This window comes from Astatotilapia calliptera, chromosome 5, assembly GCF_900246225.1.
Source record: "Astatotilapia calliptera chromosome 5, fAstCal1.2, whole genome shotgun sequence".
NCBI lineage: Eukaryota > Metazoa > Chordata > Actinopteri > Cichliformes > Cichlidae > Astatotilapia > Astatotilapia calliptera.
The window spans coordinates 11,225,992-11,240,341 of NC_039306.1; the positions used below are offsets into that span (position 1 = coordinate 11,225,992).

General features: G+C 39.8%; 2 protein-coding genes across 5 annotated transcripts in view; one reads left to right on the forward strand and one right to left on the reverse strand.

The window, feature by feature from the left end:
* Positions 1–1,242: 1,242 nt before the first annotated feature.
* On the reverse strand, positions 1,243–13,223 carry nol8 (nucleolar protein 8). The gene is made up of 18 exons (XM_026167216.1): positions 13,161–13,223; positions 12,368–12,496; positions 11,719–11,781; positions 10,803–10,881; positions 10,390–10,546; positions 9,926–10,212; positions 9,164–9,420; positions 7,105–8,588; positions 6,459–6,662; positions 6,177–6,290; positions 5,963–6,059; positions 5,400–5,532; positions 5,225–5,308; positions 3,709–4,004; positions 3,466–3,607; positions 3,164–3,225; positions 2,832–2,914; positions 1,243–1,529 (listed from the first exon to the last, which is right to left on the reverse strand). The coding sequence occupies exons 2-18, from the start codon at positions 12,486–12,488 to the stop codon at positions 1,470–1,472; spliced, it is 3,723 nt and encodes a 1,240-aa protein (XP_026023001.1). The 5' UTR covers positions 12,489–12,496; positions 13,161–13,223; the 3' UTR covers positions 1,243–1,469.
* Positions 13,224–13,408: 185 nt separating this feature from the next.
* cenpp (centromere protein P) overlaps positions 13,409–14,350 on the forward strand; it is a 122,017-nt gene continuing 121,075 nt past the window's right edge. Inside the window, exons 1-2 of one of the 4 annotated variants that reach the window (XM_026167225.1) lie at positions 13,409–13,483; positions 13,580–13,715. The gene's annotated coding sequence lies outside the window, so the exon portion shown is untranslated. The other 3 variants (XM_026167226.1, XM_026167228.1, XM_026167227.1) reach the window with 3 other exon arrangements.

The following is a 14,350-nucleotide window of genomic DNA, read 5'->3' on the forward strand; positions in this document are numbered from 1 at the left end:
TGGAACATTTTAATTCGGACCTGAAAGTCAAAGTTAACCAAATAAGTTATTATAACGTAATTGGTTATAATAACTCTCAGCATTGTTAAAGCTGCTCTCATTAGGACTGTTAATTTTATTTTTCCAAGTTCACAAAATGGTTTCAGTTACTTTGAATTATTTTTCAAAAGTCTAGTTTTTTTTTTCTTATTTAGCTTTTAGTTAACTACAGCAACATTGGTCTATATACAACAGATATGCTTTTTCCAATTATATTTTATGTTTGTGCTCACAGTGAGAATAAAGCTCATCTTATCCTAAATTGACTCTTCGTTAGACTGGACTGGTTTGAGTTACGTGTATCTAATAAACTTTTTCCCATAAACTGAAAGCATTCAAATTATTTTACAAAACACAAAGGGAGACTGAAACCTCTCCTCATAGTGACCTTCATGAGGTAACAGGTCCAAAGTGGCGACAGGAGCTTCAATATTCTCATTCAAAGTGGCTCATCTCAGAAGTGCGGAAGACCAAACCCGGAAGAGAAAACGACCGCCAGTGCTACCCCTCAGCCTCCTAGTAGACATCAATTTCAAAATCCTACATCCTGAAGTTAGCACATTCAAAAGATTTTCAGAGGACTTAACCTCTGACCTTGAGGCCAAGGTCACTGGAATTTGAACTTGTGTGAGTTTAGTAGATACACCTACGATATCAATTTGAAAATCCTAGGTGTCTTCCTTCTTGAGTTATGGAATTTACAATATTTTCAGGTAGCTTGACCTCTGACCTTTAGCTTGAGGTCAACAAGATTCAAACTCAGGGGAGAGTTTTAGTAGCTGCACTATGGTATCAATTTGAAGCTCCTACATCGCCTCATTTATGAGTTATCGCACTGACAAACTTGAGTGTTCATGCTGCCCGCCCAGCAGGGTGACAACAATATCCTATCAGCCATTTACAGGCGGAGGGGTAAAAATGGTGAGATTTAAAAAAAAATGATAATGATAAGATAATATGCCTGAAACCAGAAACAATGGAAAAGAAAATGTTTAGTTAAGTTATACCTTTCATTTTCATTTATTCTTATTTTAATTTGAAGAAGCATATTTATTTATTTGTCCACTTTTATAGCAGGTTTGGTCCTCCATAAGTGGGAGCTGCTGCTTATATGAACTCATGTTTTCACAGCAGGTAACACCTGCTGTTTACAAAAAACAAAAAACAAACTTACTACAAAATATCTCATCAAAAATATTAATATCCACTAAAATAAACATTTAATCTGAAACTCTGGACGATATTAAACATTCAGATGAGTTCACTGTCTTTGGCAGCCATCTGCTCTCCATCCTGCTGACTGCTACAATCAGTCCGAGCCAAAAAATTGGCACCAAGAAAGGAGAAATGATCGGTCAGGCATGAATTCTGTCAGGCACGAATTCAGGGCAGTGAGTGCTGAAACACAAAGACTTCATTGCCCACAATCCTCAGCTCTTCAGGGAGGACGTCAGCTTCCTCCGAGCATCCTTGTGCTTCTTGCGGTACTCCTGTGAACACAGACGGGAAAGCCGAAACATGTTTACTGAATAACTTGAGCCACTTTACGTCTTCACTCCTACATAATTATCAGACTTGGCAAAGACATTTTTATGCACCTACAGATTTGACTTGCATGAAGACAAAGAGTTGTGGTTGGTAATGGAACTGTCTGACAGTGCTCATAAATGCTCCCACGAACAACTTCAAAGAAAATGTTGAACTCATAAACAGTATTTTTTTTAAAGCTCTAATATTTTTATCTAAGTTACTCGTCATAGAGAAAAATTTCTCCACAATCTGTCTCTTCAAAACTTTAAAACACATCTTTCTGCTCCAATTCTGTCTTCTTGATTACTTTCATCCATCACGGGCTAGAACTTTGTGAGATCATGCGGTTAGGACGACAGCTGGGTTCGCTGCTCTTATGGGTTTCTGGGCTGATGCCTTGCCACTGCAGACGTTTCTCACTGCCGCTGTAGCTGGGTTTCAAGATCATTAAGTAGACCACCTGTCAGTGCCTGGTAACCTGTCCAGCATTCATTCTCTCAAGCTATGACAGCTGGGACAGGCTCCAGCACCCCTGCATGCCTGAGCTGGATAAGCACTAAAGAAAATGGATGAATGGACAAACGGGAAGCTTAAGTTTTATTTAGAGAGATCAGGTCTGCTGACACAGAGGCCTAAGCAAGTAATACTGCCAGGTATGAAGTCAAGGAATAAAGGCTTGTTTGCACAAGATGTTCCCGGTGAACAGGCTGTAAGGCCTCTAAGCTCCGTGGCATCACATGTCTGTACAGGGTAGAAGGGTGACCTTAGCACCACAACCTGTGTCTTGTTTACTTTTATTGTCTGAGCCAAAACACAAAGAAGTTGCAATGTGTACCATATGATTTATACTTAGATGACAGTTAGTAAACCAAATAACATCCAGAAGGTGGGTAAGAGGTGTATAAGTCACAACTCTCTCTAACACTGCCTCACTGATTGGCACCTTAAGGTACTCAATTACCAGTATTAGCAGCAGTGGTTTTAAGGGGAGTGTAGATATGTGCCTTTTTTGGTCTAGATGAGAGATTTTACTGGATCTTTTTCAGAAAAACTAAAAAAAACCTAGTGTTACAAAAACAGTCTGGCAGTGTAATAAAGTTATGATATGCAATGTATACCACACTCACTGTGAAAGCAAATTGTGGAGCTATGTTTCTCATTAAAAAAAAAAATTTAAAAAAAATTCTTAAAACCGAAGATTTAGCATCTAACAAGGTTTAACTTCTTGACCGGTTTTAGCAGTGTTCATACAAACTCTGTACCTGTCTGAGTGCACTCCTCCTCTCCTCCCACTGCTCCCTCTGCTCCTCCAACTCAGACACACGCCAGAACGACTTGGGACCATCTAAAGGAGAAAACAGTGTTCAGATCACACATCAGAACCTTTATCAATTAAAAAAAAAAAAAAAAAAGCAACAACAAAAATTTGGAAATCTCCACTGACATGACTGCAGATCTAACCAGCTGCTGGATACCAGTTTAATAAGTTCTGTCGCCTCTGAGTTTGCAAAAAAATGTACCCACACACATGTTGACTCTCACAGACAGCTAATAAGATAATTTTCTTTTATTTCCTTTGGAATCACCATCCTACCTGTCAGTCTGTCATCATCAGGGTAAAAGAAGAAGAACTCAGTGTGTGACGGCATCACCACTCTGTAAAAACGCAACAAAAACACACAAAAGCTCAGATCATACTGTATTTTCTTTGTATCGATTCAACACACCTTCAATCTCCTGTCTCCTTTCATAACAATCTCACAGTCATATCCACTTCATGCTTTGATTGGTCAGGTGTGTGAAAGCAGCTGTGTTAATGAACCAAAAATAACTGGCAACAATGCTCTCATCTTTCTCATAAATAGTTCCTAATCAAACACAGATTGTTTTTCGTACTCTGTAGTTTTAGCTGTGGTGTTGCTTTGCTCCTCATCTTCCTCCTGCTCATCCTCTTCCTCCTCTGAGCTGCTGTCATGGAAACGTGGGTCTTGATGCCATGACACCTTTGGAGCTTGAATGGCCTCTACCTTGTAGTCGGCTGTTTAGAGAAAAATGAAAAGATTAAAAACAAACAAACAAACCCAAAAACAACAGCATTCATGTATTTGGAAGATTAAGATCAGTTCAGGCTCTACCTACCTGTCTCTTTACTTCCTGTCTCTGTGTCATCTCCAAAGAAGGAAAATTTAAATCCACACAAATCCTCTTTTTCCACACTGGGAACAGAGAGCAGCGGGGCTGACTCTTCCTCCTTCTCTTTACGCTCTTCTTCTTCCTCCTTCTGGTCCCAGTTCATCTTCTCTTCTTGTTGATCCGTCTCATCCTTGCTCTGACCAAACACGGTCTTCAGGTCACCTGACACGTCGTAATAAATCTCTTTAGAAACCTCAGGAAGCTTTTGAGCTTCCTCACGTTTCTTCTTCCTGGCAGCTTTGCTGTGAAGACAACAGATCACAGGTTGAATTTTCTGGTTTCCTGCACATGTGAATGCTAAAAACTTTATTTTATTATTGTAACTTTGCAAAAACCATATTAAACCATTTATTGACATAAATATTGAGTACCGCAAAAAAACAACAACATTACAAACATTGTTAGAATTCAGGTTTAACAGTAAAACCAGTACAATGATGACACACAGAACCATAGTTATGATTGTGTTGCAGTAGGGTGATGTTTCTGCTCAGCTGCAGGTGGAGAGGATGGGCAGAGTGATTCAGGCAGAGGAGGGAAGGCTGAGTGACACTTGAGCATGCCCGAGTTCTTTTTAAGAAGCACACAGCCATTGTGTTGTTTACAGTGTGTGAGCCCAGAAAAATAAAACCCTGATATTCCCTAAATGTAGTCTGTCTGGGTCTGTGCTGAGCTGACTTACAAGTAGTAAAGTCACTCACTGTTATATATTATTTTTACTTAGGTAGTTTCTTGTCAAAGTCTGGCACCTACAATAATAATGATTATCTGACGTATTAAATCCATCTGCTTTGGCAGGGGCGCTGGAGCATATCTCAGCTGTCTTAGGGCGAGAGGCGGAGTACACCCTGGACAGGTCGCCAGTGTGTCGCAGGGCTTGTATTAAATCCACTGCGGAAAATAATATCCAAACAAATGTACTACTTGTTTGACTGAACAGTGTTTGTCAGAAACATCTTCCCGCAAAAAGAAATTTCCATCTCTTACTACTTTTTCTGATCTAGTTTTGAAGTGTTTAGTGGAAACAAATACCATAGAAAGAGTGTAGAACAGCGGTCCCCAACCTTTTTTGTGCCACAGACCGGTTTACATCCGACAATAGGTGTAGTGGATAAACACAACAAAATAAAACCAGTACCGGTACCCAGAAAAAAGAAGATTTATTCATAACACATGGGAAAAGACGGAGTTAATGATAAAAACTATTTAAAAAAGTAAAGATAAAAGCTGATAGAAACCCTGAAAATCATAAATTTCACACCCGAACATCAACTCTCGCAGCCCGGTACTGGTCCGTGGCCTGGGGGTTGGGGACCGCTGGTGCAGAAGTTTCTACTGGATTTGTCTAAAACAACAAACTACAAAATCCTAGAACTATCCATTAAGCTTAACACAGTGTTAATATAGTTTATTTAGAGAACTTAAGAAAAATAGGTGGAAATTCATGTTTCTGAGCTTGTACCTCTCCTTCTTGACTTCCTCTTTCTTGGTCTCAAATGCAGCATGTTCTTCCTTGCTGGGGTCGTAATGAAGCGCTGACACATCTCTGCAAACACACAGTCACACAGCTTTAAGTTTCTTTATTTTCTCCACAGTGAATATGACTTGTTCCAGTTCAGAAGCTGTGTGAAGCTCACTTGAACTTCTTGGCTTTGCCAGCAGTCTTGCTGCTGCAGTGTTGTTGGCCAAGAACACTCTGCAGAATAGACAGGGTCTTCTTCTTCTCTTCCTCCAAATCCTCATCATCTTCCACCAGGGTTTTCTTTGTCTCTGAATCACAAACACGTAACAAATAATTCTTAGAATCGAAGATAAAGAAGTGTGCATGATGTACAACATAAAGAGGTTGTGTTACAGCACAACTAAACTGGTAAAACCTTTCTGCTTTCAAACAGAAAATTAGCTTGACTGTTTTGTTAATAAAAAATATTTTATCTATAACATCTGTGTAATTTCAGGCCAGCTGGTGATGCTTTAATAGACTGATGATATTTTCCATATTTCAAAAGGATTTATGTAGCTTCAGAAAATAAAAGCACACCAAGGTCCATAATATCTTATAGGAAGAAATTAATGGTAGTTGTGTTATGCTGTAAATAACCTGGTCCGGAGCACATAAAAAAAAAAAAACACGGGGTTTCTCCATCTTGATCTACTTTCCTGCATTTACCAGCTACTGTACCTGCATCCACAGTCTCACCTGCGTCCTCCTCTTTAACCTCTTCATCCTCCTCCAGAAAGCGAGAGTCCATCCGGAAACGCTCATCTGTCCCGAAGCGAGACTGCAGCGCCATCAGCTGAGCAAAAAACAACAAACCAATATTTAGTGCGAAGTTTCGAGTTTGCACAAGTCCACGGTTGAGCTAAAACATTATGACCACCTCTGTGCAACAGTGTGGAACTTCTTTTCTCACCTTCTGTCCTGCTTGACCCTCAAACTGAGGCTTGATGTCAAACCTGCTGCCATCCTCCTCATCTTCATCGTCACTGCCGCCAAACAGCTGAGGGCCCGATGACTTCAGACGCATCTGAAACACACAAATGCAAAGTTAAAAAACAGCCCGTTTAGAGCCACATTATCACGATCAGTTAAGATGTCTACTGATAATAACCATCTTTGGTGAAATAAAGGTGGATGAATGCAGCTTTAAATTCTTATATTCCAGTTCAGAGACCTTAGCTCAGCACTCACTCACCTCTGCTTTTACTTTGACACTTTTATTTGCTGTGGCTTCATCACCAGTGGCCTCATCCTCTGATTGGCCGTCCTGGAAGAGTGTCTTCCTTGATGCTAAGACCTCTGAGTCCATCCTCTGCTGATCTCCATCGTCATTACCATCATCTTCTTCATCGTCAGAGCCAAATACGATGTGTTTCCCTGCTCCTGCCACGGGAGCATCCTAATGAAGAAACAGCGTTTTATCATTATCAGTAATTATTATTAATAAATAATACGAATTGTGTCATAAGAAAATCTGAAGCCTTCAGCACACAAAGAGGACTAAAGTTTTATTGAAACTTTTCTGCCTGCTTTTAAAGGTAGTGAGGAATATGTAGATATACTTGACATGTTTTTAGGTTCTTAATATCAGAAAAAAATATATATTTAAAAACAAACAATCAATCAAACCATGAAATTTTACAATAATAATGAAAAATTATAATTCTGTGTTCTGTCCTACAGATTAGTTTGTTTGTTTGTTTGTTTGTTTTCCAAAGAAACATCAATCAAAAACCCTTCCAAACCTCAAGTACTGCTTTGATTTTATTAACTAGGTTAAAATAATTCCAAACTAATCAGTTTATTACAATAACAATCTTATAAACACGCTGCGCTCTCACCAGGTTGGCTAGTGCTCCCTGGATGAGTTTTTTATGTTCTTCGGCCTCTTTCTGTCGTTGCTGTACAGCAGCCAGCCTCCTCATGTTGGCCTGTCTCTGCCGCTCCTCTTCCTCCTCAACTCCTAATGCCATCCGGGGGAGTGCCAGCTCTTCCTCCTCCTCTTCCTCACTGGTGGAGGTTTCCCTGTTCAAAGCTGCTTTCACACCCCCTTTAGCAGAAATGACCTGCGGCTCATTCTTATCCTTTCCAGATGAGCTGCAGGATGAAGGTGAAGCCTTGCCTGCAGATTTAACATTTACAACAATCTGACTGGAGTTCACCCTCCCCTGCTTCACTTCCTCCTCCTCTTCTTCACTGCTAGACGAAGACTCAGTCTCAGCCTTTTCTGTGTTTACACAAACTTTAGTTGTAACCTTTTTTAAAACATCAGGAGGAACCATGTCTTTTATAATCTTTCCTTTTTCCTCCTCCTCCTCATCACTCTCATCTTCATCATCACCATCATCACTCTCATCTTCTTCATCTTCATCATCACCATCATCACTCTCATCTTCTTCATCATCATCACCATCATCACTCTCATCATCTTCTTCTTCATCGTCATCCTCTTCTTGCTCACTGCTGTCTGAAATCTTAGTTTCTGCATGATTCTGGTCTCTTACGCTTGTGATGGTTTTGCTGTCTGTTTCTTTGTGAACCAGTTGTGTAGAATCAGCGTTCATCTTCTGTTTTTTAACCTCTCTTCCTCTTCCATCGTCCTCCTCCTCGTCTTCCGATACCTCATTCAATGCTTTTGTGCCCTGGAAGGCAGGCAGTGGTGCTGACGTGACAGCTTGTCTTTTCCTCTTTTTCTTCTTCTGTTCATCCTCGCTGCTGTCGTCCTCCATTATCATGGCGAGGATCTCTTCAGGCGTGGAGCCTTTCTTTGGAGCAGGTTGCTCTGCAGGAAAAGACGGGAAAAGCGTTTCTTGTTCTAGTCCAGCTCCGAGGAAGCTGGGAGCTACAGTCTTTGAGTTCTGCTGGGCCGCCTCAGCTAGCCTCTGCAGGTCAGCCAGGGAGATCTCCAGATGGGTGATATTAGAAAACATGGCTTCATAATCAGAGTCTGAACATGAATCTACCGAGTCTACTTCATCACCCTCATCTTCCTCATCCCTATCTGATTCTGATGAGGACGGCCTTACGACAGGGAGGTCACGAGTTTTCTTATTTAGCTTCTGTTCACTAGAATCCCTCTTTTGCTGCACGCAGGACGGTTTTCTAGAAGTAAGGTGTTCTTCATCATCTGTTGATCCGTCCTCTTCCTCTTGCTCTCCAGCTTTTCTCTTCTTCTTTGTTTTTCTCTTCTTGTCTGTGTTGTTTCCTGAGAGGTGCTCTGCTGTTGGGGGAGTATGTTTCTCCTGACATTTAGCAGGAGGAGGTTTCCTCGATGCAAAGAGTTCATCTGTGTCAGCAGAGTCGTAGTCATCCTTGTCTTGATCACCTGGAATCACAAAGAGGAAAACCTGCTATTCCAAAGATCAATTTTTTTTCTGGGATGGAGAAAATGACAATGATTCACTTATATTTAATTCTATTATTTTTACTGTAGTGACTTTTGACATAATTTGGTACTGATCAGCGTCACTCAATGAAAGAACATCCCTGATATCATGGTTTGAATAAAGCTAATACCGCACTCTTCCCTAGAAATCTGCATCCACACACGCACTACATAGAATTAGCAGTCAATGTGGCACAAAAATCCACAAATAAAAATCAGGTTACTTGATGTAATCTGTTTAAGAATTTGGCATCTTTTCTGCTCGTCAAAGTACAAATAAAATCATACAAAATGAAACCTGTGGCTTTCATGGTTACTTCAGTACAACAGAATCCTGTGTGAGAAGTCTTTGTTATTGCATTTTTGCACACGTGAACCTACATGTGCATTTGAAAGTAAAATGAATAAGCAGCCATAAAGTTAAACTCATCACTTAGGTAGAATTGTAAACATAAACAATGACAAATTTGAATTTTTAAAATGCGCAAACTGCCTGTTTCAAACACATCTGTTACCTATGCATGCAGATTTTGCTAAGAAGTCATATCCAACCACTTCCAGATTATCCTCCTCCACCTCCTGCTGCTGTGGTGTAACATGGGAGGTCTGCTGAGCTGCCACCAGCCTGCGGATTTCCTCTTCTGAGTCGGCATCGTTGTCAGTAAAGCGTGTCCACTTCTTCTGTGCCAGTCTGTGGTTGTTTTGTTTTTCAAATCCGTTGGTGAGCTGATGACCCTCAGTGCGATTGACAGAGTTGACAGGGTGTTCAAATCTAAGGTAAATCAACAAAAGGAAGGGACACTAAATATTCAGAAACTGGTATTCCAAAAACCCAGAAACCATGAATCAGAACGGATTATTGAAAGCTTGCAAAGCTCTAGGAACATCAGGAAATCTGATAGGAACCTTTGAGAATTAAACAAAAATGGAAATATGGAATGTCAGGAACAAGTGTGGACTTCTAACAAGTTCAGAAACCAGGTGGCTTGAAGAACACAATAAATCCATTAGAGGTTTTAGTCATTAAAAAAAAAAGTTATCTTAACTCCAGAAATAAATATGTCAGAATCACTTGTACCAGTAGATATCCCTCATAATTCCAAAGCTAACACCTGGGCATCCCAGAAATTACAGAAAATGTCCAGGAGGCAAAGTGGATCGAGGAAGGAAAATCTAAAATCCCAGAGGCCCTCGGAGACAGAAACCAACTGAGACCTTGTGGATTAACCAAATCAAACCTGGTTTACTTGAATAGTCTGAAAAGGTCACATGGATACCTGGTTCTGCCAGAAACATTGTCTGTCCGACTCTTCTTGGGTCTCCATGGCTCACATGGGGGGAACTCTCCCCGCCTCTTCTTACTGATTTCGTCATCCCCACCCTGGACCTCCCAGGTGAGCTGGGTCACAGGTGTGGCCTCATCAGGGATGGTGTTTCGGTCCAGTTTGCGAATATTGTGGCTGTATTTCGATGGGTCGTACTTCAGGTTTCGAGATTTGCTGCCTTTCTGACTTCTGAGCTGCAAGATGGGGAGGACCCGTCCAAATTTACTGACCACCCAGTCCTGAAACCAGAGGACAGTCAACACCAACCTTAAACCCTTAAAACTAAAATGTAATAATTTATGTTAAGGGGATTCAATTTTTAAAAGAATTGGTTTCCACATTGTGACTACATGACCCCACAAGAGAGCAAGTGCATTCGTTATAATCATGTCTTGAGGGAAAGAGTATGACTAGACCTTGTGTCCTGGGATTTCGGTCCCCGGAACCGCAGACTTCATGGTGAAGTTGTCCACACCAGCTTTACTCAGTGAGTCCAGAAGCTTCTGTCTCTTGTCCTCAGCTGCAGGCTGTTGGAGATGCTGCTCTACTGACTCCTGCCGCTCCTGAGCCAGCCTATGACACAGTCAATACAGAGCTTTTAGCTCTCAAGCTAATAGATAGGAATAATTTTCTACAGGTACAGAGATCAAATTTTTAAGATTGGTGAACATACGGTAAAATCCAGAATTTTCAAACCAGACAATCAACAGTTGTGAGCCTTGATATTAAAGTCTGAGTTAAAAAAAAAATCACCCCCCTAATAATTCAATAATAATTTCCACTTTTCTGTCAGTGTTAGATTTACATGGCGCGATCGACGTGGTTGTACCTGTGCAGGAAACTCTCTTTTGCTATTTCAATCTGCAGAGTTCCCCCTTTCCATTTAGACTTGTTTAGCACTGTCAGGCCTGCAGAGGAAACACACCAATCTCATAATGCAACAGTTTTTTTTTAATGTTAGTTTAGAAAGCAGACTGTAGAAAATTTACTCAATGGTGCAAACAACACAAACATAATTCTCACTGAAAGTGTTAACTACATGTTTAGATGAAGGGTTCCTTCAGTTTGGCGGATGAGGCGTCCCACTAACAGTGTGAATGAATATTAGTTACATAAGTTAGTTAACCCTGTGAGGTCTAAGTCATCACTGGTGACAACTCCAACCCTATGCTCACAGAATATGTTTGTTTTCTCCAAGGTTTTGGTAAATATAAAACAAACAAAAAAATAATTCTCACTGACACACATAAGAAATTATTTACTTTTTCCCCTCAAAATAGTCATCTGTGCTTCTCTCAATTCTTATTTAGACTTAAATATACTGTAACTACGCTTCTTATTCCTGGTTTTTGTATATATTGCTTTTGTTGTGTTGTATTTGTGTTATGCACCTTGGAGCATAACATCCATCCATCCATCCATTTGCTTCCGCTTATCCTTTTCAGGGTTGCGGACGGCGCTGGAGCCTATCCCAGCTGTCTTAGGGCGAGAGGCAGGGTATACCCTGGACAGGTCGCCAGTGTGTCGCAGGGCTAACACATATACACAGACAACCATTTGTACTCACATTCACTCCCGCATTCACGCCTGTGGACAATTTAGAGTCTCCAATTAACCTAACCCCACTTACTTAGTGGGGATGACAACCCTTAAATCCTAAAACACATGTTTGGGGTTGTCACTGATAATGACTTAGACCTCGGGGTTAAATCTGAGGATTTTCAGCGGCAGCTATGGTCACTTACATTTCTTCAGGTCGGCATCTGAAATATTGATGTTGACATAGCCAAAGGTTTTAAAGGGAACACCTGCAGGAGGAACAATAAGATTATCAAGATGTAAGAATTCATAATGAACAAAACATAATGATCATAAATCTATTTTCGATTATGCTTTTTCTGATTAATTTTTATTGTCCCTGACCAAAAAAATAAAAAAGTAAACTAAACTTTCACAGTTGTATTGAAAATCTTTTTAATGTTCAGAGCAGCCCTGACATCTTGTATTTAAGCATCACTTGTAAATAAAGTTGTATAATTTGTGGAGTGTGAGAACAACAGCTAAAGATTTTTTCAATGCAAATTAGATGTAAATAAGTTCAAACTTTAAGTATGTTTTCTTGTTTTAAATAGAAATGCACAGTAAAATAAGAAAATGCTTTAGAGTTTAGTTTTCTTTGGATTTTAACTTTTAACAAATAAAGTTATACATAAATGAATGCTGCTGGTTCGTTAATATCAGATGCCTTCCAATACAACAATTGCACAAGTACCTGATAGTGACAGTGCTGAATGTGAAAGGTGATTTCAATAAAATTAGATAAACAGAATTTAAACATCGTTACTGTCACCATTCTGGCTGTCAAAGTGTGTCAGTGTATACTGGATTCCTCACCCTCTGGGTCTTTCCTGGTCCGGAGCTCCACATCCTCAACGGCTCCAAACTTTCCAAATCGATCCTTCAGATCCTTCTCAGTGACCGTGTGGCTTAACCCACCGACGTACAGTCGCCGCATTGCTGTGACTGTAAGTATAAGGTGGCTACACTTTAAAAAGCTTTGTAAATTGATGTTCAGCTGATCTACCAGGCATAGTAAGTACACTATCACTACCTCGCATATTTTACACATTTATAAATACTGCATACATAACCATTTGTAAAACATGCAGGAAAGTCATACAAAAAATAGATTCATATTCAAACAAAAAGCGAAAAGCAAAATGCTTCTCATAAATCTACAGATACTCTCACTGCTCGCATGAAAGATCAGGCCAGATGAGATCTGCTCGTCTGTACGGTTCTGAATTGTGTTTTACTGTTTCTAATATTGTGTCCACTCCATTGCACTGCACATTGTGCGTCTCAGTATAATACAGCACAATCCAACGAAATTACAAACCAAAGACTTCATAATAACTTTAAAGCTGAAACACCTTTTAAAGCAGCGTCCAAAATGAATAAACTTAAGAGGACTGGACTGAGAGCAGAGCCTCAGGTTTTAGCTGTAAGCAACTGAGTGGATCCAGTAAATCCATTTCAGCCTGGAGGAACTCCAGAAATAGAGCATAACATAAATCACAGAGCATCTACTACATATATGATCTCTAAGTGAGTCGATTTATAACTACTCTTATTTGTTATCGCGAACATTTTTACATAAAAAGTCCGAAAAGCTACAAATGTTTACCTCACATGTATCCAGCTGGTGTTACCACAATTTCTGTCCGGAGCTGAGGTCCTGCAGATAAATCCGTCCGTAACATTTTTCTCGGGAACCACCCAAATGTTCCGTAGACTCAACGGTGGTTTAAAAATGAATAAATAAACGAACTCGCTGCTAAGGGATGCCGGTACATTTTTTAATTATAAAAGTGTTTACTTAAGAAAGCTAATTAACATATAATTGTTATATTCCATTTTATTGATAAAGGAGAAAAAATAATACACACTAGGTACAGCTGCGGATTTCCATTATTTCTACGTGGGGTGAAGGAGTCACCCAAATTCCTGGTGGGCTATGATTTTGTGGCTCATTTGCGATGATAAAACACTTATATTTACTTTAAAATGCAAACATGTATACAACAGTAGTATTTGTTTTAACAGAGCCATAGTGCTGGCGTGACTGTTATTCAAGGAGGCAATTTCTTCCCCCCTCGGATTTTAGAAAAGTGGTAGAATCCAGAGGGCGCGAGTTTCCGAAGTGCTCGGTTCCATCTGCTAAGAAACGGAAAACAAACAGGTAAATACAGATAATCATTACTTAATAATGGCAGAACTCTTTTATATCAGCTACTGAAATAGAACTGTGAATTGTTAAAAACACTTCTTCTTCACAACGGAAACAGCTGTGGAAAGTTAGCTCGAAAGTTTGTCTGTTGTTGTTAACGTTGTTGTTATTTTTATAGTATCTCGTTAGCCGGGATTTACTGGTTCAACTAATGAAAGCGTAACCACTTTGACACCTTTTTTCTTAACTGGTGCGTTTATAGTTTAAAACTCTCGAAAAAGCACCTCTTCAGTGGTGCTGTGTTCACTTTTCACCGTTTCAGTAAATTCGTCTGACTAAAGTTAATTGAAAGGGAGAGGATAAAATAAGGAGTTTCACCAGTGTCAAATAAAGAGAGATTAATTTTGAATTCAAATGCAAAGCTACCCTATTAGTCCAAGCGTCATGGATTCCTATCACTTCACTCTGCAAAGCTGGATTAACCTAAACTGGAACAAGCACCCATGACGAGAGAGTTAAGAGAAGGAAAGTAGGGTTGTTTGTGGTAAAACAGTGATTCTCTGTTAGAGTCAAAACCATTTCTTTATTGCATCCAATAATTAGTATAAAATTATTGGTTGATTAGATTATTAACTGATATTAGCAAT